This window comes from Delphinus delphis, chromosome 5 (genome assembly GCF_949987515.2).
Source record: "Delphinus delphis chromosome 5, mDelDel1.2, whole genome shotgun sequence".
NCBI lineage: Eukaryota > Metazoa > Chordata > Mammalia > Artiodactyla > Delphinidae > Delphinus > Delphinus delphis.
The window spans coordinates 101,843,768-101,870,123 of NC_082687.1; the positions used below are offsets into that span (position 1 = coordinate 101,843,768).

Consider the following 26,356-nt stretch of genomic DNA (forward strand, 5'->3'; position numbering starts at 1 on the left):
GCCACCATCCTGCATGGCAGTCCACCTCTCTTCACACGTGCACTTGGAACCATTTCTTTTAGCAACCTTCACTTTCTCACACATTGGACCGCCTGTTTCTAAAACCCATCACTGTGTCCCAATCTTTATCTCTACAGCCTGTACAGCCACCTGTCCTGGGCAGATCTTACAAAAGCAGCTCACGTCTGCCCCTTTACTTGCAGCCCCTTAGGGATAAGGAACACAGTGCTCTGAGCAGCCCTTTTCCAAGGATGGTGCACTGGACAGAGATGGAATGTGTCGTATACGTGGACGTGCCTCATTTTAAGTAAAAAGCACTTTGTAAAAATCTGATCTCATGAAAGTAGATTTGGGAGTGATTATTCACACGCACAAAGAAAGCCTCATTGTAACAAACAACTGGGACAATGCTTCTAATGTACCAGCATTCCAAACGCACTCAATAACTGTGGCTATTAGTCGTACTGTCGTCATTGCCATGATTTTGTGTTAATAACACTTCTCTGGGCTTGAGACAGGCCAGAAACAAGGAAAAGGACTACCTTCACCACTGCGGTCTTTTAAGAGACCAGAAACAGAACAGAAGCAGGACCCTGGTAATTAACAGGAAGAAATGGCTATTCATTAGGTTTTCACGTCACTGGACACACGGGACTGGCATGAGATATCCCAGCTGCTGCCACTTCCTCCAGAAGAAATCAATCTCTTAGCAAACAGAGGATCTGGATGAATAATCCATCATTTCCACTCATTTTTAAAAATTAGTCAATATTTTTTGTTCCAAAGAAAGTCTTCACTTTCTCACACCCAGTAGGTGGGAAAGAATGTTTTCCTGCTCAAAGAAATGCCTCACAGCCCGTACTGAGACCCAAAAACTTTCTCTGGAAAACCTCAGTGCCCAGAATTCCACAGGGTGGCTCTTTCTCAGAGCCCCAGACTTCTAAGACCATCACAGAAGCCAGGGCAGCGCTAAGTCAAACCTGTTTTTCCAGCTAGGATTCCAGGGAAATCCTCAGTCCCTGCTGGGGCTGAAAGCACTTCCCTTGGCATTATGGCCTCCTGGGGTACTTTGGGGATAATTAGGCTCTTGCTTCTTTGATAAACTGCAGCTCATTCACAGGGATAGACAGGGCTTTGCACACAGCTTTCACTCGACCTCTCCCAGCTCCTCCCTGAGAGGTGGCCAGTATTCTTATTTTACTGATGAGGAAACCAGGACTCAGAAAGGCGAAGGTAACAGAGCCGAGACATCAAGCCAAGACTTCCAGGGTCAGCACCACTTCCATCATCCACATAGCTCACTTGAATAGTTATGTTATTATGGGGTAACTTGCTGAGCGTCTACACAGCCACCCCCTTTACTGAACACCTACTATGTGCTCCCCTACACTGCCTCATTTGCTCCAGCTCTACCTGGTGTCTAATGGACATCTCAGCTGTAACACGTCCACAAGAGGAATCCTGGTTCTGCATCCCCACCCTTACTCCTCCTCCTGTCTTCCCAGTCTTGGGAAATGGCACGACCATTCACCCATTGACTGGGGTCCCAGGGCTTAGAGTCTTCCTGGAAAGAGGGAGAGAGAGAGGAGGGAAGAGTGAGGAAGAACAGGGTGGGGGAGGGAGAGAGGAAGGAAGGGAGAAAGGAGAGAGGGAGAGAGGAAGGAAGGATGAGGGGAGGGCAGGAGAGAGAAAAAGAGGAAGGAGGGAGAGAGGGAGGGAGGGCGAGAGAAAGGAAAGGAGGGAGGAGGGGGAGGATGGAACAGGGAGGAGTAACACAGAAAGGAAGGGATGGATGAGGAGAGAAGAAGAAGGGAAGAAGAGAAGAAAGAAGAAAAGAAGGATGGAGTAGGAAGGAAGTGAGGGAAAGACCAAGGAAGCATCCTGCCACTACAGGAAAGCATAGGTCAAAAGCCTCTGTATGCAATATTTTTTTAGCCCGTTTAAGTCAACAACCTCAAAATAACATTTTATTCTTGTTTGCTTGTTTGCTGTGACACTGGATTCACTGCCATTTATAGGGTCACAAAACCACGAACCTCCCTGAAACAACTACTTTCAGAGCAGGAATCTGGGCCACGCTGCAGTTGTGTGCAGTTTTTCCAAAGGCAAGATGAGCAGTCCCTGAGCCTAAGAAACCTAAAATCTCATCCAGATGACAAGGCTTATATCCACTAGTCATAAGACAAGGCAGAAATTGACAAGTGCCAAAGATCTCTACACAGAGACAGCTGTGGCAGCCCATGGGAGTGAGGAGTAATTCCTGCCAGGCGTGTAGAGAAGGTGTCCTTGGGGCAGACCTTTGAAGGGAGTGTGGGTGGGAGGGAGAGTGACTGTGTGCTGGGCGCCCACCCTGTACCCAGCAGTCACTGGTCCTACACGTGTGATTCCCATTCTACACATGCTGAAACTAGGGGAGTGGGAAGACTAAACAACGTGCCCAAGAGCATGCAAGGAAAATGACAGCCACACTCTGAGATTTAAATTCAGATCGAGCATGAGAATTCAAGCAGAGACCTGTGATGTGTCTGGACCACACAGAGTGAAATGTACCCGGCCCCTCCCAGGAAGATTTCTCAGGCACCCGCTTTCTCCACAGACTCCCCACCACCTCTTCCCTTTGACCTGCATCATGTCTATCTCCCTTCCAACAGTGCAAGGTCCTTGAGGAGAGAAGGGTTCCTGTCTTGACAACGTTTCAATCAATGTGTTGTGGGTACCTAGCAAGTGCTTCTATGCCCCGCTGCCTGAACATTTATCCACTCATTGATTACATCATTCATCTCAACCGCATTTTCTTAGCACCCACTCTATGCCAGGCCCTGAGTTGGCTCTAGGACGAAGAGATGAGCATCTTAGAGTTCCCCCAGTGTGGTGGAGGGGACAGAAGTGTCAACAAGAAGCACAGTGCCTTCCCAGGGCGCAGTGAGGGGTGAAGGAGTGCAGTCAGAACCCCAAAGGGTGAGAGAGGGGGTCTGAAAAGCATCACTGGGGAGCACGGGGTGGGGCCTGAGCCCTATCTCCTAAAGCAAGGCAGGTGGGAGGCATTCCAGGAAGAGGGAACAGAATATGCAAAGGCAGATAAGCATGAAATATTGTGATGGGAACTAAAAGCCTTTGAGACTGGAGCACAGAATGCAGGCCAAGGAGAGGATTAAACTAAAGAGGCATCTGAGCTCAGATCTTAGCGGGCCTTGAATGCCAGGATAAGGAGTGTGGCCTCCATCATGGGGTCCGTGGAACCATGGCAGGGCTTTAAACAAGGAAAGATGTGAATAGGTTTGTGTAACCGTAGTTCCAACGATGGCATGTAAGGCAAGAGCCTGAAGGCGGAGAGAGGAGACTATGGCAATAATCCAGCCTTAAGAAAGAAAGAGAGAGAAGGGAAGGTGGGCGGAGGCGGGCAGAAAAGATGTGCAGGAAGATGGAGGCAGAAAAGACTAAAGGAGAGAAGTCAGAGGAGGAAAGGGCACAGAGCTGCTGTCGGGCTGCGGCTAGCGGGCGAGCAGGCTGGGTTCGCTGGGCACTCACCCGCCGGCCGGCTCGCTGCTTCGGGGACTCACCGCGGAGCCAGCGCGCGCCGGCGTGCGTGTCCTTGAGGCGGCGGTGCGCGGAGCTGCGGCCCACGTACCACAGCATCCAGAGCAGCTGCAGCAGCATGAGCGCCGTGAGGAAGCACAGCAGGTCGCTCTTGCCCACGCCCGAGGCGTGCACGGCCCAGGCCAGCAGGAACAGCAGCCCCGCCACGAACACGTTCAGCCCATACTGGCTGCTCAGCGCCTCCGCCAGCTTCTGCGGGAAGCTGGCGCGGATGGCGCCCCGACGAGGGGCCGGGGACTCCGGGGGCCCCGGGGCCGGGAGCTGGGGCTGCGGGCAGGCTGCGGGTCCCGACGAGCCCCTGTCCGGGCTGCTCCGAAACGCCTGGGGAGAGGCAGGCGCCTCCTGGCCCTCGGGCATCATTGAGGGACCCGCACTGAGTCTAGTCCCGGGGGCGGCTGCGACCCGGGCCCCACCCGCTGCCCCCGTCTTCTGCCCTAGCCCCGACGCCCTCTGCCAAACAGCCCGCTGTCCTGATCACCCTCGGACGCCTGATCTCCCGCCTTCTGCCCCCACCCTCGGTCAAGGTACCCACCCGATCCACTTACCACCTTCCCCCCCGCTCCCCGCCGACCCAGGCTGACCCGGGCTGACCCCGGCTTCTTCGCGCTCCTCAATTCGCACCGCCCACCTTCCCTCCCTCCTCAATGTCCGGGGCAACACTTCCGCCCACTCTGGACCCACGCGGGCCGCTCCCCGCCCCTGGTGCCTCGGCCTGGGGCCAACCCTGCCCCGATGGCCGCGCGTCCTCCCGCTCCCCGACTCGCGCGCCCGGACCCGCCCGCTATCCTCAGCTCTGTCCCCTGAGCCGATGCCGGATGACAGGTGCCTCCCGCCGGCTCCCAGAGGTGGGATGGCGGGCAAGGTGTCGCCCTGAGCCGGCCCGAGGGTGTGGGCGCGGAGGCGTGGCCGCGGCGGAGCGGCGCGTCTGGGGCCCCGCGGGTGAGTGCGCTCCTCTGGTGCCCCTGAGCGTCTCCGTAGCGGACCACGGAGGTCTAGGTGAGCCCGGACGAACGCGTCCGTGTGCATGAGTGTCTGCCTGTCCTCGTCTCTGCGTATTTCTACGGTCTGTTTTCTGTTGCGTGTTGCTGTGTCTCTCTAGAGGTCAGTCTTTGGGTGTGTCTGGTTGGGTCGGGGAGGATGGGAGAGGGTGGCAGCCCCTGTCCCTAGATCTATGAATAGGGGGACAGGGTGTCCTTTTCGTTTGTGTCTGTTTGTCTGTCCGTCTGGTGTACCTGGGTGTCTGCCAGGAGATGCCCAGATGCGGACAAGACAGAAGCCACTTTCCAAGAAAAGAGAACATCTCTCTCCCTCCTCCAAGGGAATGGGGGCTACTTCTAGACTGAGCTGAGCTGGGGCTGGGGGCTGCCAGGAATCCTCCCTGGAGCCGGGGGAACCGGAGCATCTCCCTCTGCTCCCCCAGGCCCCCCAAGCTGACCTGGTCCGCCAGAATGCCCCTCTCAGGAGGTCTTAAGGGCTGGCGTGGCTGAGATCAGGGCTGGAGCGGGAAGCTGGGAGGGAGCTGCTGGGGGATGGAGCCCAGGAAAGGGCAGGCAGGGCTCACAGCGAGCCCCTTGTGCAGTAGCATAGGGCCCAGCACTCAGGAGACACCCTTTCCCCTTGGTTTAACATCCTGCTGTTGCCGTTCTGAAATTCTTAATTTTTGAACAGGGGGACCCACATTTTCATTTTTGCAGTGGATCCAGCAAATTACTTAGCTGGTTCTGATTGCCAGAAGGTCCTGGCTGTGAGGGAGCCCTGGGCTGGGAGGGAGTCAACCTGAGGACTTGCCATCATTCACGTTTTCACTTTGTTCATTCATTTATGTGGTCTACACTCATTTATACTACACTGAATCATTTCAGGCTCTGTTCCAGGTGCCAGGAATTCAGTTATGAAAGACTGCCCTCACGGAGCTGACATTCTGGTGGAGACACACTCAATGGATAACTATTTAACTCGCTGAGAAGCTATAGAGTATCAAACGTGAGACTCAGCCCTGCCTTCCAGGAGCCCTAGGGCGGGAGGGTTGGGCAAGCCCTGAGTCTGCCAAGAAGGGTGAGAGGTTCCCGGAGGAGGCACCAACTGTACAGTTGCTTTTGTGGGGTTTTTTTTAACATCTTAATTGGAGTGTAACTGCTTTACAGTGGTGTGTTAGTTTCTGCTTAATAACAAAGTGAATCAGCTATACATATACATATATCCCCATATCTCCTCCCTCTTGCGTCTCCCTCCCACCCTCCCTATCCCACCACCTGTACACTTTTTTTTTTTTTTTTTTTTTTGTGGTACGTGGGCCGCTCACTGCTGTGGCCTCTCCCATTGCGGAGCACAGGCTCCGGACGTGCAGGTTCAGCGGCCATGGCTCACGGGCCCAGCCGCTCCACGGCATGTGGGATCGTCCCAGACCGGGTCACGAACCCATGCCCCCTGCATCAGCAGGCGGACTCTCAACCACTGCGCCACCAGGGAAGCCCTCATTGTAGTTTTGATTTGCATTTCTCTAATGATTAGTGATGTTGAGCATTCTTTCATGTTTGTTGGCAGTCTGTATATCTTCTTTGGAGAAATGTCTATTTAGGTCTTCTGCCCATTTTTGGATTGGGTTGTTTTTTTGTTATTGAGCTGCATGAGCTGCTTATAAATTTTCGAGATTAATCCTTTGTCAGTTCCTTCATTTGCAAATATTTTCTCCCATTCTGAGGGTTGTCTTTTTATCTTGTTTATGGTTTCCTTTGCTGTGCAAAAGCTGTGAAGTTTCGTTAGGTCCCATTTGTTTATTTTTGTTTTTATTTCCATTTCTCTAGGAGGTGGGTCAAAAAGGATCTTGCTGTGATTTATATCATAGAGTGTCCTGCCTATGTTTTCCTCTAAGAGTTTGATAGTTTCTGGCCTTACATTTAGGTCTTTAATCCATTCTGAGCTTACTTTTGTGTATGGTGTTAGGGAGTGATCTAATCTCATACTTTTACATGTACCTGTCCAGTTTTCCCAGCACCACTTATTGAAGAGGCTGTCTTTTCTCCACTGTACATTCCTGCCTCCTTTATCAAAGATAAGGTGACCATATGTGCGTGGGTTTATCTCTGGGCTTTCTATCCTGTTCCATTGATCTATCTTTCTGTTTTTGTGCCAGTACCATACTGTCTTGATTACTGTAGCTTTGTAGTATAGTCTGAAGTCAGGGAGCCTGATTCCTCCAGCTCCGATTTTCGTTCTCAAGATTGCTTTGGCTATTCGGGGTCTTTTGTGTTTCCATACAAATTGTGAATTTTTTGTTCTAGTTCTGTGAAAAATGCCAGTGGTAGTTTGATAGGGATTGCATTGAATCTGTAGATTGCTTTGCGTAGTAGCGTCATTTTCACAATGTTGATTCTTCCAATCCAAGAACATGGTGTATCTCTCCATCTATTTGTATCATATTTAATTTCTTTCATCAGTGTCTTATAATTTTCTGCATACAGGTCTTTTGTCTCCTTAGGTAGGTTTATTCCTAGGTATTTTATGCTTTTTGTCTGATGAGGCACTTTTTATTGATTTAGATGATGAGATCCAGGAGCTCGAGCCTGAACCTGATGCTGTAATGGGATGAAGCTTCAGTGATTCCTGGAAGATAAATGACTTTTGCATGTGGAAGGAATCTAGAGAATTTATGAACAGAGATTAGACTGTGGCAATGTTCACTTTTCTTTTTTTTAATTGAAGTATAGTTGATTTACAATGTTAGTTTCTATTGTACAGCAAAGTGAATCTCACATATATATATAATTCTTTTTCATATTCTTTTCCTTAGGGTTTATACAAGATATTGAATATAGCTCCTTGTGCTATACAGTAGGCTTTGTTGTTTATCTATTTTACATAGAGTAGTGTGTACCTGTTAATCCCAAACTCCTAATTTATTCCTCCCCCATCCCCATTCCCCTTTGGTAACCGTATATTTGTTTTCTATGTCTGTCTGTTTTTGTTTTGTAAATAAGTTCATTTGTATCATATTTTAGATTCCACACATAAGTGATATCATATGACATTGATATTTGTCTTTTTCTGACTTACTTCACTTAGTATGATAATCTCTAGGTCCATCCATGTTGCTGCAAACGGCATTATCTCATTCTTTTTTATGGCTGAGCAGTATTCCATTGTATTTATACACATCTTCTTTATCCATTCGTCTGTTGATGGACATTTAGGTTGCTTCCATGACTTGGCTGTTGTGAATAGTGATGCTATGAGCACTGGGGTGCATGTACCTTTTAGAATTCAAGTTTTCTCAGGATATATGCCCAGGAGTGGGACTGCTGGATCATGTGGCAACTCTATTTTTAGTTTTTTAAGGAACCTCCCTACTGCTCTCCACAGTGGCTGCTAGACTATGGCAATTTTAAAACACGACCTCCAAATTTTTTGGTACTCCTCCTTTAGGATGGGGCAAAGCCATGTCCCCCTCCCCTTAAACAGGGGATCTGTGACTGCTTGACCAGTAGCATAGGATGGAAGTGACACTCAGCTCCTGAGCCCACGCTTTAAGCAGTAGCTTCCTTTTCCTGTCTCTAGGAACACCGTGGTAGGTGGAGTAATGGCCCCAAAGATGTCCACACCCTACTCCCTGGAACCTATAAATATGTTGTTACCTGGCAAAAGGAACACTGAAATGAAGTAAGGATTTTAAAACACGGAGATGATGTTGGGTGGCCCAGGTGGGTGGGCCCAATGTATTCACACAGACCCTTAGGAGTGAAGGAGGCAGCAGAAGAGTGGGTCAGAGCAATGTGGCAATGGAAGAAGAGGCAGGAGAATTTCAAAGTATAAGAGGGATGTGTTGACCCACTGTCCTAGGCTTTGAAGATGGAGGAAGAAAGCTACACGAGCAAGAAATGCACGTGGCTGGCGTCTCCAAGCTGAGAACGGCCCTCAGCTGCCAGCCAGCTGGGAAATGGGGATCTCAGTCCTTCAGCTGCAAGGGACTGAATTCTGCCAACAGCCTGAAAGAACAAGGACATGGATTCTCCCCTAAGAGCCTCCAGAAAGGGATGCAGCCCTGCCGAGAGCCATATTAGACTTCTAACCAAGGAACCGTGAGATAATCAATTTCTGTCATTTTTAGCGCTATTGGTGGCAATCTGTTACAGCAGCAACAGAAAACTAATGTAAAAGCTCACCCTTGAATCCCAGCTACTATGCCATGAGGACACCCAAGCTGCCCATGAAGATGTCCAGGCGGAGTGAAATTGGGGGCCAGCACCATCTCACCAACCACAAGGGAACCACCTTGGAAGTGGACCATCCAGTCCCAGTTGAGTCACCCCATACATAACAAGCTGTTCCTATCAATTCCTGCTCAAATTTCAGATTCCTGAGCAAAATAAAGGGTGGTGGTTGTCCTAAGGCACTTAGTTTTGGCGTGGTTTGTTATGCAGTGATAGGTGATAACCGGGACATACAGACAGATGCACGTGGAAGTCAGCCCAGGGTATGAGAAGGAATCCCAGGTTTTGTGGCGGCACCATGACAGGGGTGGAGGGATTACAAGGAGTCCTGCTGGTCCTGAGAGACAGTGGGGATCAGGCTGCGGGCTGGGCGCACAGGAGCAAGGGAAGCAGTGAGCTGAGTGAACTCCAGGATCCACTCCTACCCGAGTGTGGGCTGGGGAGGGACCAAGTTCCTGACATCCTTTTGGACCCTATTTTTATACATAAAGGAACATTACACACTCTTTTGCGTCCATACGTCCTAATACAATTTTTTTTTAATGAGGAACACAATTGGATATCATAAGCCTGGAGAATTCTTCGGTGGAGTTTTGCTGTAAAGGGGACCCAAAAAGTGGTTAATAACTGGAGAAGCTTGAGGGAGCCCTATCTTGGGTGTTTGTTTGAAGATGGTAAATAGTACAACACATTTGTATGTGGACAGGAATGATGCATCTCAAGGCATCACGAATATACCCAAAGTGAGGTATAATAAGGTTTGCCAAAGCTACAGCTCTACCAAAAGCTAGTTGCTCACATTGCTTTAGAAATAAAATAGCTACACATTACATTTCTGCCGAATTGGGACAATCCCATTCCTCAACTTCAAAACTGAATCTGAGAGACTTAGAAGAGATCTTTGTGGTCTTTTTAGGAATAATTTACTCTTCTGTTCAACTCCCAATCTTCCTTTGACCCGGAGCCTGCAATTTGGCTTCTTTCAAATTAGTCCTTAGTGTATGCGAAATATTCCTGATTGTTATTTATTTTTATGAATTCTATGTAAACATTTCTTAAAATCTACCAAGCTCTTTCGCACCTCAAGAAACACTGAGCTGAATCAAAGTCTTTAAATATTTTTAAGTGAAGGGCAGTTATCCTAACTGTGGCCACGGAAGAGGGCATCTATTAACCCCTATTACCTAGGACCACCCCACCCCACCGCCCCAAATGATTCTACTTATAAAGATGTGGCTCTTAGCTTTTCCCTCGATTCCTTTCCAATGTATTTCTCTTTTGCTTAAGCATAGCCAGAGACCTTTTCTTGTTATTGTTGTATAAAACCAAAGAACCCTGAGACAGCCAGGATGTTAAATGCTACAAAGTCTCCTAGAAAGACCACTGCCTCCCAAGCTAGGTCCCAGACACAGATTTGGAGGGAGCCTCAATCTGGTTTTTACCCTAGGGAGCTAAGTTTGATTCTGCTATCTCTGTGTTCCCTGACAATTCGAACATTCTAGCTTCTGCAGAGACATCTCTGCCCAAAGTGACTGGAACAGGATAGTTCTGGAACGAGGCTGAACGTTAGAATCACCTGGAGGACTCTTCACAAGACAGCCTTGTCACCAGCTGCAATGGGAACCTCTGAGCAGCAGGCCTGAGGCAACCAGTGTGCAACCTGGGTGGAAGACTCGGTCTTGACACTTGGGATTGTCAGTCAGGGACATTTTTAAGAACACACACTTGCTTCTACCATATCCCTGACTTTCATGCTAAACATTCACAACGGTTAGTTCCGTTATTCGTTACTATTCTGAGTGGATGCTCCTCCCACAGGCTTGTTTAGAAGCAGCAACAACACTGCTTGACACAGTTTTTATTTAATAATTATAACAAGGGCTTCCCTGGTAGCGCAATGGTTGAGAATTTGCCTGCCAATAAAGGGGACATGGGTTCGAGCCCTGGTCTGGGAAGATCCCACATGCCACGGAGCAACTGGGCCCGTGAGCCACAACTACTGAGCCTGCGCGTCTGGAGCCTGTGCTCCGCAACGAAAGAGGACGCGATAGCGAGAGGCCCGCGCACCGCGATGAAGAGTGGCCCCCGCTCGCCGCAACTAGAGAAAGCCCTCGCACAGAAACGAAGACCCAACACAGCCCAAAATAAATAAATAAATAAATAAATTTTAGAAAATAATAATTATAACAATAGGAAAAGACCCACAAATAATCTGCACAGTACTTATTTAATGGGCACAGGGACCAGGCATGATCCTGTTTAAACAAATTTATTCAGATGTCTCTTTGTAACAGGATCATCTCCTTACCACCCTAGCTATACCACAGTATCAGCACTTGGCTAACTGGGTTCTAATGACTGTATTACACAGAAAATCCCAGCCTTAGGTTTCTAACCAAGTATCAACAGTAAAACTACTTTGCAAGAAAAGAAAAATGGAAGGAAGGGAGGGAGGGAAGGAAAGATTTCTTGCAGAATCTGCCCAAAGACTCTGTGGGAGTTGTCACGGGGGGTACGTCCCTTGCCCCGCACCAAGTTCCCTCCAGAGGGTCTGAATCAGTGCTCCCTCTAATCCTACTTCCTGGGTTTGCAACCTCCGCCTTACACTGGACCCTCACATAACTGACTGACTTGGCCACCTGATTCTGACCTTCGCCTGACTTTGCTCCTTACTTTAAATGACTCTCTCTACACACCCTCACACGCATATGTACACCAACTGAGCTTGATTCTGTTTACCGATCATGCCTGCCTCTTCCCATTCCTCTCTTTGATCTACTTTGTCTTTCATTCCCTCTCCATTACCATTTATTGAGTGAGCACCTACTGTGTGCCAGGCACTGTAGTAGGTGTCTCATAAACATTATTCTTATCACCCACAACCCAACAACACAGATAATGTTCCTGCCTCACAGCTGGAGAAAGACTAACTGCTGCTCAAGGTCAAGATTAACTACTACTGCAGGGTGTGATCCCAGCCAGACACAAGTGTTGACTGAAACATATCATCACCTGAAGTCCCTTGTGGGTGGGGAGCGCAGAAACCAACATAAGGTACTTAAAACGTCACAATGCTTACGATGTTTAGGTTTAATGTAAACATATTTGCATCTGAAAGTGCAAATACTGTCTTCCATTGGTCTTTGAAAAGCAGAGTAGCCTTCTCTAAAAAGAAGCCTTATTTCTATAGTGAAAGTGCTAATAGCTGAAGACAGAAACAATTCCAAAGTTTGTATTAACAAAACCCACAAGAAAGTTATAGAAATACTTTATTTAAATATTAAGAAAAAAATTACACGTACTTAAGATGATTAAAAGTTCATATGTTAAACAAATGCTAAAAACCCAGTAATTTACACAGTGATAAATCTTAAGTGATGGGAAAACACAAAATCCTTTCAACTGGTCCTCCTCCTTACAAAGCTATTATAAAAACGGTATTATTAGGAATTGCTGAAGTTGGGTTAAAGGCACATGACACTATCATTCCTTTATATACACAGCCAGTCATCTCAAACACTGAACTGCTCACCCTTAAATGGAAGAGTGAACAACTTCTCTGAACTATCGGGAGTACATTATGCATCTCTAATGAAAATTCATTTAAATTTTTACACCAACAATTTCTCCAATGATCCAAACAGATTAACACTGCAAATTAGTTATTTCTGTCTTGAATAGAATATTTCTACTTTGAATCTGAAAAATTCGATAATGAGTTTAGGAATATACAAATGAAATATAATTTATTCTGATTTCAACTACAGAGCTATAAAGTTACAATTCTTCCAAGGAAACCATTCACTTCATAGATGCAAAAACACACTGTAGCTTTTCCATTATGTCTGCGGTGCTTTCAGCTAGCAGGATATTAATCATTCACTTTAAACTGACATGCCCTTACACCTGAAAGAAAACCCAAGCGAGACATTCTATCTCAGGCTGTTGGATTTAATATTAAAAAGCACAGTTCAATCTCCCTGCCTACAACATTCTCTGGCTCTCTGTTACCAACTAAACGTTGATGTCGGCAGTAAGTCAAAAGCTCCTGAACACGTGGAAAAACTCAATACGGAACAGCCAGAGATTCAAAGCAGACAGGGTCAGATGAGGGAATGTTCTTGTGGCGACAGGTCAACAGGGACAGAGGACATACTGTGAGAGTCCAAACGGTCCTAGACACAGCACAATGTGTGGAGGGGACTCTGCACATCAGCATGTGTGTGCTAGCAGCTATTTTCAGACTAGCAACAATGAGAGGACATCCATTTCTTCTTTACCTGGTTATAGGGACTTTCCTTTAAAACTCCAAAGGGAGAACATGCTGTCTGTGAGCTGAAATGTCAGTTTTCTTTTGCACCCCAATAATTGAGTGCATTAACTTTTTCTTCTCTGGGCCTCAGTTTTCCAAGTTTACTTCTCTGGGTCTCAGTTTTCAAGTTTACAAGTAAGTAAACTGACATATGGAATAGATTTTCTCCAAGTTCTAACGTAAGCAACATGAAGAGAGGGACCGTCTGTCTTTTTCACCATGTCCCTAAGCATGTACAGTGAGTACTCTGAACACATACTTATTCAATAAATGAGTTATCTGACAATTAGCAAATAGACCCCACTGTGAAGGCAGCAGGCCCAGGGACACAGTGGTCTCTGGGGAAGCAGAAATTCTATAAATAACATGGAAGGGAAAGGCTGGTGTGCCATCCATCAGATTTTTATGAGGCAGCCAGGACAGTTAGAAAACAGATTTTTCTTCTCAACTGGGTAAAATTGCCCATTCTTCCCATATTCCCATTAACTAAGAACGATCTAGCCAATAGTCATCAGTATAGAAGTAGATGGAAGTTTACTGCGATAGAAAATGAATCAATGTGTGAACTTATCCATATTGGAAGGTGCAAATACTCTCTTCATGAGATCTTGGAAGGTCAGGGTGCCTTCTCTAAAAAGTAGTCACTTAGAACTAAATTATGCAAATGGAAAGGGATCACAGTCCCTTCTACCCCAGAGTTCAATGGATGAACAACTCTTGTGTAAACATGACTGAAATAATTTACTAGTCCGTTACTGCTATGTCCACTGAAAATTATCATGAAAGACTTTTTCAAATGCATTCATTATTAGAAATACCATTCCAGAAATCTTACCTTTAGAAATCATCCAAGGAGTGAGATCAACATTACAACCCCCATAAACTGGGTAAACAACAGCAGTGGAGTGAAAAATGACCACACATGCCATAAAGCAACATTGAAGCTGAAAAGAAAAGGACAAAATAGCCACACAGTTCACAACTATAGCTATACTCTACACAACTATATTCTACTGCAGAATCTAGATTTAAAGGACTCACTTTTACCCGGTTTGGGAAAGTTCATTCAGCCAGTAACTTTCTATATATAAATCATGTTTCTCAGATATGTGACTTAGCCAATATTGGAAATATCACAATTTCTTCACGAAGTACTCAGAACTGGAATCACTAAAGCTCCTCTAACAAGAGCTGGCCTGGCTTAACAGAGACTTCAGTCTCTTAACATTAGTATCTGTAAAGGAACACGAAATAAAATGACTACAGCCTGCTTTTACTATCTCACACACTACCAAACTATAATGGTAAAAAAAAAAAAAAAAAATACACGGTTAAAGTATTTTTCTGTCAGAAACAGAATGAAAAAGTAATCATTTATAAGCTGCTATTAAACTTTCCATTGAGAAAAATACTATTCCTGTCACCAGGTAAGAATAACACACTTTCTAAGTGCAATGATTTTTATGAACTGAATTTTTAACAGCAGAAGTTAATAAAGGAAAATTATAGTCAATTAAATAAGTGTTTCAGATAATTAATGACTAACATAATATTTTGAGAAGTAGACATTTAAATAGCTATAATCCTACTGTTCTAAAACATACAATAATATTTCCGGGGGTGACATTAGCCTTATAAGAAATTGTAAAATAAGACAACTGTCTACACTCGTCACCGAAGGGTTAATAAAAAACTGCATCACAATGCAACGTATGTCAAACACCCATAAACTTCAACTACAGAAAATACATAATAGAAAAAATACATTTAAACTGAATATGTACAAAGGTGTGTGGTTTTCCCCAAATTAAAATGCAATTAATATAAAGAGAGGGAAAAAACCTAAAAGCCCATACACAATGTTCAGTGTAGTTTTCTCTCTGGTTGGCAGGATCATGGGATTTACTTCCTTTGTGTTTTTCTGTAATTTACAGATTTTTCTTTAATGAGCAAGTTATAAAATACTTTTATAAACATAAAAAAAACTTTTCATTGAGAACCTCTTAGCTTATGAAAAATGATGTTAATTGTGGCATTATTTATAACAGCGAAAGAATAAAAAAACAGGGAGCTGGTTAAATAAATCATGATATGTCCATGCAGTGATAATGATGTAACTGTTAAAAAGAATGAGACACATCTTTATGTACTGGTATGGAAGAATTCCAAACTCAATTTAAAAAAAAAAAAAAAGATCACTCTGGAAAACAGTTTGGCACTATTTACTAGAGTTGGAGGTATGCATACCCAATGAGCCAATGATTTCCCTTCTAGAGATATGTATATATGTATGCATGTACATATACATCCAACAGAAGCACGCGCAGGCACACAAGACATACACAAGAATGTTCTTAACAGCATCACTCATAATAACCCCAAACTGGAAACAATCCAAATGTGATCAACAGCAGAACAGATAAACTGGGAGTTGGTTATAAGATGGAATGCTGAACAGCAATGAAAACGGGCAACTGTTATGCACAATATGGACGAATCATACATAATGTTGCATGTAAACAGTCAAAAGTAAAAGAATACATACTATATGAACCCATTTCTATAAGAGATGCAAAAGAAAGCAGTTACCATGAAGGTGGGGACAGTGTTTACCTGCAGGCAGGAATGAAGGTACAGTGACTGGGAGGGGGCATGGAAGGGGTTAGAGGGGGCCGGCACAGATCTTTCTCGTTAGGGTTTACACCAAGGCTCACTGCATGATAATTCAGCTGTATATTTTAGATTCTTCCACTTTTCTGTCTGCATTATACTTCACAATGAAAATGATTTAGAAAGCAAAATGCAATATATATATATATATATATATATATATAGCATGTCACCATTTGTATTTTAAATAACTAAATATGTAAGTAAAGAAAGACACTACTGAAAAGGGAATCAAGAAGACTGTTTTCCCATCATTCCCTTTTTTTTCCCTCTTGAATTTTGTACCATGTACATCATTACCTGATCAAAAAAATTTTCATTCCAAAGGTAACTTACCAAATTCCTGCTACAATAAAAGTAGCAGTTGTAATAGGTATCAACGTTGGATACTTGATATCATAATCTTCAATTCCACAATACCATTCCAGATAGACTATGCAGTAAAATGCAATCGATAAGCTAACAAGCAACAAGGTACCGCCAAACAGAAACCAACTGTAGAGACAAAAATAATACCCTTCTATTATCCTCTTTTACATCCTCTGCAGCCTAATAGTAAATAATCTTTTTTGACACATCTGAAATGTGACATAGGCTCATAGCGTTGCTGGCTTACCATACCAATGGCAGTGATCCCATTTTTGACAGTGCATGTATCTGACAAAGGTTTTGTAAGTTTACCTTTGAATACAGGTGATTTGAATTTTGAGTCCTGTCCCATAACACAGGGCCTACCAGCCAGGTATGACTCAGCCCTGCCACTAGAGAAAGGAAGCATCTTAACTTACTGAATCAGAATTTCTATGCCTATCTTAAGAAAGATGTCATTTGCAATTTTGTTCCAGACTGTGTGCAGCATATCTTGGGTCTAGACAATATAAACTACTTTTAAAGGCTCTTCAGATACCTGAAGCTGACTAGAAATTCAGTGATTGTTAAGCAAATATGTACACAAAAATAAAGTGGTTTAAAAAAAAAAGTGCTAATTGACAGCACTTAACAAATCAGGTATCTTAACATTAATAGACTAAATATCTATTTCTAAGAAGAATATCAACTGGAGAAGGGGCAGAGGGACCCACAGTTACTCAATCCCAGCTTGCAGAAAGTCTAGATCTAATAGGAGATGGGTAGGTAAAGATGAGAGTGAGACACATGAAAGGATGAAAAAGTAAGACTTTAAACACACACACACACACACACACACTTTCATAAACTAACTGACAAAAAAGGACGTTTTCTTTAAACATACAGGAAAGCGAGCGGCTTTCTGGTTGTTTCTGAAGTTTTGAGCGTGAGAGTAATAAAGATTTCAACAGATACCATCAACTCCTCCAAGTTAAGCTGGGTTTCTTGAAATACTGAATTTCAATTTGGAAGGAGTTAATTCATATCGCCTCTCGTAAAAGATTTCTAAATGAAACCCTCCTGTTCCTAGAATATCTCCAGTCCTCCCACAAGGGCCAATGGCTTTTTGCTCCTTCCAACTCCACAGAAGACTTGGCTCAGTGTGTGTGAGAAAAAGCTCATCAGCCCCTTCCTTCCAGCCCCTGCTGGTCATGGGAGGAGGCCAGATTTGGAAAATCAGAGGAATGAACCCTTTTCGAGAAAGCAGAAGGCAGCCTGCACGGACTGCCTCTGGGTAGCGCCCTCCCGCCACAACTGCCCGAACTCCCCGCTGCTTACCGAGGCCTCAGCAAGAAAGCAACACGACTCTGCTCAAAATCCTCAGCCTTCAGCCATGCGTTTCTGTCTCTCTTCCTCTAAGATGACACTTCTTTGAGGACAGGCCTATGACTCCCACTTTCTTCTCATGCCCCCCAGTCCTGGTCCGGAGGCTGAGTCCAGGCTCTGTCACACACCACCGGTGGGCTACTGTGTGCCGCTACTCCTGTGGGCGCCCCCAAACACCTTACAGTGTAGTGAGTTATTCCTTACCTCACCATCTCCTTTAACTACTAAGAATACTTAGTATTCTCATATACGAGGATACATAGGACACAAATGGATAAATCCTGTCATCTCTCCTGAAACCTCAAAAAGGCCTACCCCCTGAGGCTGGGCTGGACTGGGTGCCCCTTCTAGGTGCATTCACGGCATCCCGCACATACCCTCGCACATGCAAACAGTACGCACCACATGACTTACTCATCTATCACAGCCTAAAATGAGCTGGTGGAGGGTGAGAAATGTGCCTTGTTCATCACTGTGACCATAACTGGATACATCTCAGGCTCTCATGAGATATTTCATGAACGAAGCAGCAGGCGCTACTGATGGTGTCTGAAACAACCATTGCTTCTTTTCCCAGCCTAAGTTCTAGACCAATTGAAAGACACAAAGAAACCAAACTGATAAAGACCAACTGTCAGCTTCTTTACTGACAGAGCTACGAAAAGAAGATAGCTTTGGTGAATGGTGACAGCGTGCTTCCTCACACTGAAACCCAGAAAGAGACAGACTTACCCACTGGGTTTCAAGTCACAGTGAAAACCTAGAGACCTTCTCATGTCAGGGTCGCCCCATAAAACAATGGTGCAGAAAAGCAGCCCAGAATCTGTGCTTCCCATGGGCAGCTGGCTCCCAAGAGGAAGAAGGTGCTGAGCTACACGCCTGGTTCTTCATCCCAAACCCTATCAGGAGGTCTAGTACCTCCCAGGGGAGAAGCCAGTGAGGGGAAGGGCCAGAAGATGGGAGTGTTTAGGGAAAGCTCCTGCTTGTGGAAATAAGGAAGGCGAACAAGCTCTCTCCCTGCTATAGTTTACATAACACCGCCCCCCCACCCCCCGCCTGCTTTCCCCGGACCACCTGGTCCCTCACTCTCCTCAGGTGCCCCTCCAGCAGTCACTGCTCTTCCTGAGGGCCTCTGCGGGAGAGACTGTGTGTCCCCCAACCCCCAACGATATCACCGAATCAAACAGTCCCGTCTGCATCTTTCTAGCCCTGCTGGTACTTCCAAACAATTACACTCGCACTTTAAGCAAATCACCCCTCTCGATGCCAGCTCCGATGCTCACCAACGCCTCTCCCTCTTTTTCTGTTACCTAGGGGCCTCCAGAACACTCTCCAATGCCCAGTGAGGACTCAGGAGTGTGATGAACAACCTTCCCCTCCATGTCAACTCCTAGATTTTATACTAAAGAGATTTCAATCCTCATGAACAATGGACTATTTGACATCCTGCCTCAAAGCTCCTGACTCCTCCCACCAGTGACCTCAACTCTAATTCAATCACAGCCTGTACATGTGGTTACCTTGTTGGCTGTAACTATTCTCTGAAAACGAGCTCTGAGACCCAATTCCCACCCACCACAATTCTCATTCCCTCCTCCCAATGCTCTTGTACTTGATCTTATTAAAGACCTTCAGTCATTCTCTCTGCGTGGTTTACAAATGGATTAGGTCCTTCTTAAATTCACTACCGTCCTCATCCTACAAAACACCTGTGCTGAGAAAGCCCACTGAAATAATTTCCAGCCTCACCCACTCTGCGGTACGTGCCCAGAACACACACTCTCTTTTTCAACTCTGCGTCACCAGCACCTCCAACACCATGCCCGGCAGAAAGTAGGTGCCTACTAAGCGTTTGAAGAAGTCGGCTCACAAAACGTGAAAAATAAAACAAGTGTGTTTAACTTACGAAGCAATAAAGTTTTCTTACCTGCTGGTGTGAAAGTTTTCTTTAACGGTTTGAAAGAAATCAACATAATAGGTCACAGCAATGGATGCCAAAATCCAGAATCCAGAATGGATATTAAGTCTTGGAAGAGGTTTCTCCTTTTTCTCAACAGGTGTAGAGGTTTCTGCAAATAACAGAGAGTTCAACTTATGAAGTAACCATTAACGTCACAGGAAAAATTATACCTTTTTTTTGGCCACGCCGTGCCGCTTACAGGATCTTAGTTCCCCGACCAGGGGCTGAACCTGCTCCCTCGGCAGTGAAAGCGCAGAGTCCTAACTACTGGACTGCCAGGGAATTCCTTTTTTTTTTTTAAATTACACCTATTTTAAGTCAAATAAAATAATTTCCTAGAGCTTTCTAAGAACCACATTCTCTCCCATTATAGTACCAATTTCTTCTGTAAAACCACCAAAATAGGTTTATATTTTTAGAAATAATTAATAGAAGCCTGCCATAAAACCTGTCCAATATAGTCAACTTGTTTTGCTGCTAAATGAGTTTTGCAACCAAATTTATTTATATAGTCTTTTGGAAAGAATAATGCCATCTGGTAGTATAGGAATTTTAATGCTATGCTTCACATGTAGTCTAGGAAAGTCATTAGTCCTGTTAATTAAGAAAAATGCAAGTGGCAAACATTAGAACACAAAATGGACTTGATTTTCCAAAAACACTACTTACAACTACATATTTTAATTTTTTAAACAAACACAACCTTTTGGGGCAGCTCAAAAGTGGAAAGGGCACACTGGAGGTCCAGTCCCAACATGGTACTTGTCTTAGACAGGTGATGGACAAGTCAAATTCCTTCCATTTGGGACCCAATCTGAAAGAATGGGTCAAATGGGGTCTAACAAGTTCCCCATGTGACTGACATGCCCTCTCTATCAGTTCATGTGAGAACCACTAGTATGTAGCCAAGGTTCCCGAGCTTTTAGCTGACCATCAGAATTCCTGGGAAGCTTATTCATAATAGAAATTCTGCGAGACACTCTCAAAATTTATAAACCAGCATGCCTGCACATGTTGTTTTCTGCGTTTACTTTTTAAAAGTAATAAATACACAAGATTTACAACATACAGGACAAAAAGATCCAAGGTGAAATCGCTCTCTTTATCCTTAACCCCAGTTCCCCAGCCCCAAAGCAGCTACCAGTAATAACGTCTACTGAATTCTTGCATATTCTATGCATCTACAGGTGAACACACACCGCATGTTATCTGGTTTGAGCACAAATGGTGGCATACCATACGTTGTTCTGCGCCTCCCTTTGAAAAGCATCCACATTGGTTCATAAAAGTCTGCCTGCTGTGTCATGTATAAACAGCCAAGTGTATTTAACCAGCTCCCTGCTGACGGACAATTAGATGTTTCCAGTCGTTCGCTATTACAAGCAAAGCTGAGATGAAAGGCTTTGCACACACGCCCTTGTGTACTGCTACGAGTGCGCTCCTTTGTTAGGTTCTTAGAAATACAATCTGTGGATATTTTTTATTTTAATGGATATGGCCAAACAGGTGTTAAACCAGCTCTCCTGGGAATCCTGAAGACCAAGATGCGCAGGGCTACCTGATCTCTAAGGGTCTTTTACGACAGTAAATACCCGACTTGCAAAACTACTTGGTAAGCCTTGAAAAAACGAAACCCTGTCCCTCCTGACTGGGTAGGGCTGCGAGAGGCCCGCGGGGCCGGCCGTGTCCGGCGCCTCGCCTCTGGGAACCTCTGCGCGACTCGGGGCGCGCCACGGGGGGTGCCTCACCCGGCCCGGCGTAGCCCTCGCGGTCCCGCTGGACCACCACGTCCCGCGGGAACAGGTATCTCCGCCGGAGTCTCTCCCGAGCCTGTAGAGCGTCCATCTTAGCACCGCCCAGAAACTGGGCGGTAGTGACATCAAGCCCACCGGAACTTCCGGCCTCGGTTCGCCGGAGGAGGGAGGGATTTCCTTTTGTGAAGAGGAGAGGCTGTGTTGTCTTCGCAGTTTTAGTTCGTGAGAACGTACGGAGGGTTAGGCTTTGCTGTCTCAGTGCTCAAATCCGGAAACATGATTTGAATTTCAAAATATTTATCCTTCCCCATCTAGAGATATCCAGTTTGTTCCGAACTACGGAAGCCCAGAAGGGTCAAGCTTACCGATGCCGGCGAATGCGCGCGAGTGGGTGTGCTAGGCCCTACGGGGGCACTTCGTTGCTTTTGTGCTCTGCGTCCTGAACCCTGTGGCTCCTGTATGCCCAAAGCATCTCACCCCCCCCAGCTTCTTTCCTCCTTCTCCTCCTCAGGAGTCGCCCAGCTAGACGTGAAAGAGTCAGAGGCCACCCAGGAGGAGGAAAAGACCGCTGGGCCGGGCCCGGGAACCTGCGGTGGAGTCTGGGCCTGGCGCTGACCGCTCAGGTGGGCTCAGGCAAGAAATAAACCTTTCTGGGCCTGTTTCCTCTTCTGTACAACGGGGATTATACCTGCCTCATGGATTTGTTCTGGGGTTTTAAATGTGAAGCACCCGTATGTGGTTCTTGTTAGCCCCCTTCTTACGGCTTGTGAGAAATTACCCCCAGCCAGAAACGTGAAAGCTAAATTTGTACTTTGCCAGAAATCCGTCAGTTCCCATCACTCACGCTCATAAACTGAAAAAGACTGTGTCACTAATTCACAAGTGTTCCTCCATCAGTAACCCTGTTTGCTACTCTCTTGCCTCCTTCCTACCGTGTCATATGTTGAGAAATTTTGTGCTTAATTAACCCTTCAAACTTTTGCTGAGCACCTACTGTCTGCTAGGAACTGTTAGGCACCATGCGAGGCAATGGAGATAAGATGGATAAGACATGACGTTGCCCTTGAGGAGCTCCTGGGCCAAAAATGACCACAGAGACCTAGTACAGTAGAAAGCACTATTTATAAATGTATGGAAGCGTTTCATTAATTCAGTCAACAAACATTTTCTGAGCAGCTACATCTGCTAAAATGCTGAGGACAGGGACAAGTTAGACTCTAGTGGTGGAGACGATTTCCATCCAGTGCCATAACAGAGATACTGCATATGAGGTTATGAGAGCACCGAATAAAGGGCAGCCCTTCATTCTGCTGTGGTACGTGGGGACCAGGGAGAGTGGCTTGAGGTAGGTTGAATACAGGGATGGATAGTCCAGAAAGCCACCCAGGAAGTAAAATCTGAATTAGTAGGCACTCTTTAATATCACTATGTGTTGTGAGTGTTTGCAGAAGAAACGCAACAAATATGCAAGAAAAGAATGTCAAGTTTCTACGGGTTTATTTCTATCATTTCTTCAGCCCTTGTAGCAAACCCTTTGGAGCAAAGGATTTAACAACTGGATGGATCATATGGCCTTTCTACACAATACCTCCTTTTTCCCGTTTTGTTTTTTTCTTTTTCTTTTCAGACTCCTAAAGAACCAGGGTTTATCTCTTCAGAGCCACCTGGGGTCTTTGCCCTCCCTTCTCCTTTTGCTTGTACAGGGTTAGAAGCCTTGTTAACAGGAAGTGAATTCCTCTTATCAAATACAGTCTTCTGTTGATTGTCTCCTTGTAAAAAGGTCAGTGCTGGGTCTCCCTTGTAATTGAATATTCCCGAGAGCATCGCAACCATTCCAGGGTTTCCATATGTAGTATGTTCGGGTCAGATCAGTTTCCCCTTTGGTGGTTTCAGGGCCTTTGTATCTGGATCCGAATGCCTTTCAGCTTTTTTTTCCCCTCTGATATTTTAAATGCACTTCTTGCAGACCATATTGATGATACTTAAAAGCAGGTTAGAAAAAATCCGGTATTTAATGACCACATCTTCATTGCTAGGGCCCATTAAATAAGTTCTTCAATGTGTGTACTGTGCACCGAAATGATAGATGTATGATATCAGTTTGCTACCAACCAAGAAATTTCATTTTGACTGTGGATTACTTTTGGGGGAAAAATGAATTTGACTGTGACCTTTGCTGGCCTTCCCTTAGCAATGTGGTTAAATCCAAGGTGTTCATAGACTATTGAATCCTGGCGCCATCACTCTGGATTCCTTGGGCAAGTTATTTCATTGTTCTAAGTATCAGTTTCCTCATCTGTGACACAGTAGGTACCAGAGTGAAGATAAGTGTATACCAGTTGTTTAGGCTAGTGCCTCGCACGTTCAAGCAGTGGTAGTTATTAATTGGCCTTGCCAGGCTTTCTGGATTTGGTTCCTGCTTACCTCCTCATCAGTTATTCCCTTCTCCTTGGGCTCCAGTTACTCTTTTTTTTTTTTTTTTTTTTTTTTTGTGGTACGCAGACCTCTCACTGTTGTGGCCTCTCCCATTGCGGAGCACAGGCTCAGGACGCGCAGGCTCAGCGGCCATGGCTCACGGGCTCAGCCACTCTGTGGCATGTGGGATCGTCCCAGACCGGGGCACGAACCCGTGTCCCCTGCATTGGCAGGTGGACTCTCAACAACTGCGCCACCAGGGAAGCCCTCCAGTTACTCTTTGTTGCAATTTTCCTTTTGCTTGTGCTCTCCCAGTTGACAGGGGGCTACAACCATGTCATAGCTGCTCCCCAATGCCTTGCAAACACCTGGCACATAGCAGGTGGTAAAAGAAATTTTTACGTATTGAGATATAGGGAAATCATTCTGGCTTCTACATGAGTTAACCAGAATTTTATGCTAACTAAAATAGCCTGTTTTGGGCCTATCAAACCTACTTTGTACATCTGTTTTATTTTTTTTAATTAAATTATTTATTTATTTATTTTTGGCTGCGTTGGGTCTTCGTTGCTGTGTGTGGGCTTTCTTTAGTTGCAGCAAGCGAGGGCTACTCTTCATTGTGGTGTGTGGGCTTCTCATTGCGGTGGCTTCTCTTGTTGCAGAGCACAGCCTCTAGGTGCAAGGGCTTCAGTAGTTGTGGCATGTGTGCTCAGTAGTTGTGGCTCATGGGCCCTAGAGCGCAGGCTCAGTAGCTGTGGCACACAGGCTTAGCTGCTCCACGGCATGTAGAATCTTCCTGGACCAGGGCTTGAACCCGTGTCCCCTGCATTGGCAGGCAGAATCTTAACCACTGTGCTGCCAGGGAAGCCCTGTACATCTGCTTTAATTATTAAAGAAAAGGGCACATTGACCAGATGTAAAGAATGTCCATTTTAAAAATAAAGATTAAACGCCCCTCTTCCTGGGACGCCAATGCTGGTCCTCCTTTGATGATAAGACTCCCTTCCCAGGTGCCAAGGCCATTACTGTATGTGCTGTATGTGTATGCATTGGTGTTTTTTTGAAACCTTGAAGAAATGTATCCCTGACTTGTTTAATGTTCTTTGTTCTGACAAGATACAAAACTGTGCTGAAAACTTGCTTCTCCAGAGCAGTTTCTTAGAGTAATCTGGGAACCAGGCTTCTGGGCTAGTCCTCAGTTTGGCGCAAATAAAACTCTTTTCTAATTATTGATTGTTTATTGACTATTTTCGTCGACATAGGAATTCCATTACCCGGTTTTCACTTTGACCCTTGGTCACAATTAACCCTGGTCTTTGGTGTAGACATCCCTTCCTCTGAGAAAACACTTTTTCTCCCTTCTATAGCAGTCCTGCAGTGTTCTCAGGAGGCTGACCCTGCCCTAGGAGAGGGCACATGACCCAGACCAGACCTGTCAGTCCCCAGGACTTAGGCTAGAGCTGTTGGGAAGACCTGTCTGAGGTCCGTGTGGGCTTGTCACCATGGAGACACACAGAGGAGCCCACCTTAGGAAGGAAGCTCTGAGATGCAAGCCAAGCCAAGCAGTCTCACAGCACTGTTTCAACCTCTGAATCCAGCCAAGCCCTACTTAAGCTAGTTAAGAACATGAACTCTGGAGCCAGCTGCCTGGCCAGCTGTCATTACTGGTTCTGTCATTACTGGCTGTTTTAACCTTGGGCAAGCCAGGGATCCTCTCTTTTGTCTACAAGATTGGGTAAAGATTAAAACTACTAATACATGTAGGGATTCGTTCAAGATGGCAGAATAGAAGGACGTGCACTCCTTCTTGCGAGAGCACCAGAATCACAGCTAACTGTTGAACAATCATCGACAGGAAGACACTGGAACTCACCAAAAAAGATACCCCACATCCAAAGACAAAGGAGAAGCTGCGGTGAGACAGTAGGAGGGGCGCCATCACAATAAAATCAAATCCCATAACAACTGGGTGGTGACTCACAAACTGGAGAACAGTTATACCACAGAAGTCCGCCCACTGGAGTAAAGGTTCTGAGCCGCATGTCAGGCTTCCCAACCTGGGGGTCCGGCAATGGGAGGAGGAATTCCCAGAGAATCAGACTTTGAAGGCTAACAGGATTTGATTGCAGGACTTCGACAGAACTAGGGGAAACAGAGACTCCACTCATGGAGGGTACACACAAAGTAGTGTGTGCATTAGGACCCGGGGGAAGGAGCAGTGACCCCATAGGAGACTGAACCAGACCTACCTGCTAGTGTTGGAGGGTCTCCTGCAGAGGCGGGGGGCAGCTGTGGCTCACTGCAGGAACAAGGACACAGGCAGGAGAAGTTCTGGGAAGTACTCCTTGGCATGAGCCCTCCTGGAGTCTGCCATTAGTGCCACCAAAAAGACTATAGCCTCCCGTGCTGGGTCCCCTCAGGCCAAACAACCAACAGGGAGGGAACTCAACCCCACCCATCAGCAGACAAGCAGATTAAAGTTTTACTGAGCTCCACCAACCAGAACAACACCCAGCTCTACCCACCACTAGTCCCTCCCATCAGGAAGCTTGCACAAGCCTCTTAGATAACCTCATCCACCAGAGGGCAGACAGCAGAAGCAAGAAGAACTACAGTCCTGCAGCCTGTGGAACAAAAACCACATTCACAGAAAGGTAGACAAGATGAAAAGGCAGAGGACTATGTACCAGATGAATGAATAAGATAA

At 45.7% G+C, this 26,356-nt stretch overlaps 2 protein-coding genes, 1 long non-coding RNA gene and 1 pseudogene across 4 annotated transcripts in view; 2 read left to right on the forward strand and 2 right to left on the reverse strand.

Moving 5' to 3' along the window:
* The window catches only part of OTOP1 (otopetrin 1), a 43,161-nt gene extending 39,207 nt beyond the window's left edge, over positions 1-3,954 (reverse strand). Inside the window, exon 1 of the mRNA XM_060013189.1 lies at positions 3,561-3,954. Coding sequence (XP_059869172.1) covers positions 3,561-3,954 — 394 coding nt within the window. The remainder of the gene's footprint in view (positions 1-3,560) is intronic.
* A 385-nt stretch (positions 3,955-4,339) lies between these two features.
* LOC132425527 (uncharacterized) lies at positions 4,340-8,976 on the forward strand. Its single transcript, XR_009519453.1, has 3 exons — positions 4,340-4,593; positions 5,460-5,580; positions 8,434-8,976. It is a non-coding gene; the product is annotated as an uncharacterized lncRNA (long non-coding RNA).
* A 3,080-nt stretch (positions 8,977-12,056) lies between these two features.
* TMEM128 (transmembrane protein 128) lies at positions 12,057-26,059 on the reverse strand. 2 transcript variants are annotated; one of them, XM_060012811.1, is made up of 5 exons: positions 25,899-26,059; positions 19,448-19,589; positions 16,123-16,281; positions 13,952-14,060; positions 12,057-12,710 (listed from the first exon to the last, which is right to left on the reverse strand). In XM_060012811.1, exons 1-4 carry the CDS (start codon positions 25,999-26,001, stop codon positions 13,961-13,963), a joined length of 504 nt encoding a protein of 167 aa, XP_059868794.1. In that variant the 5' UTR covers positions 26,002-26,059; the 3' UTR covers positions 12,057-12,710; positions 13,952-13,960. The 2 variants fall into 2 exon arrangements, with proteins under 2 accessions (XP_059868794.1, XP_059868795.1); XM_060012812.1 differs by lacking the exon at positions 25,899-26,059 and adding an exon at positions 21,229-21,338.
* Positions 16,308-18,046, forward strand: LOC132426081 (transmembrane protein 126A pseudogene; annotated as a pseudogene).
* Positions 26,060-26,356: the final 297 nt, after the last annotated feature.

Bases quoted from the DNA above. Each gene is read 5' to 3' on its own strand.
- TMEM128 (XM_060012811.1), bottom strand. From the start codon at position 26,001: ATGCCAAGGAGTACTTCCCAGAACTTCTCCTGCCTGTGTCCTTGTTCC. The intron at 19,590-25,898 runs GTAGGTCTGGTT...TGTTATTTGCAG, and splicing joins AGACCCTCCAACACTAGCAG to AAACCTCTACACCTGTTGAG. The intron at 16,282-19,447 runs GTAAGAAAACTT...TTGTCTCTACAG, and splicing joins GAAAACTTTCACACCAGCAG to TTGGTTTCTGTTTGGCGGTA.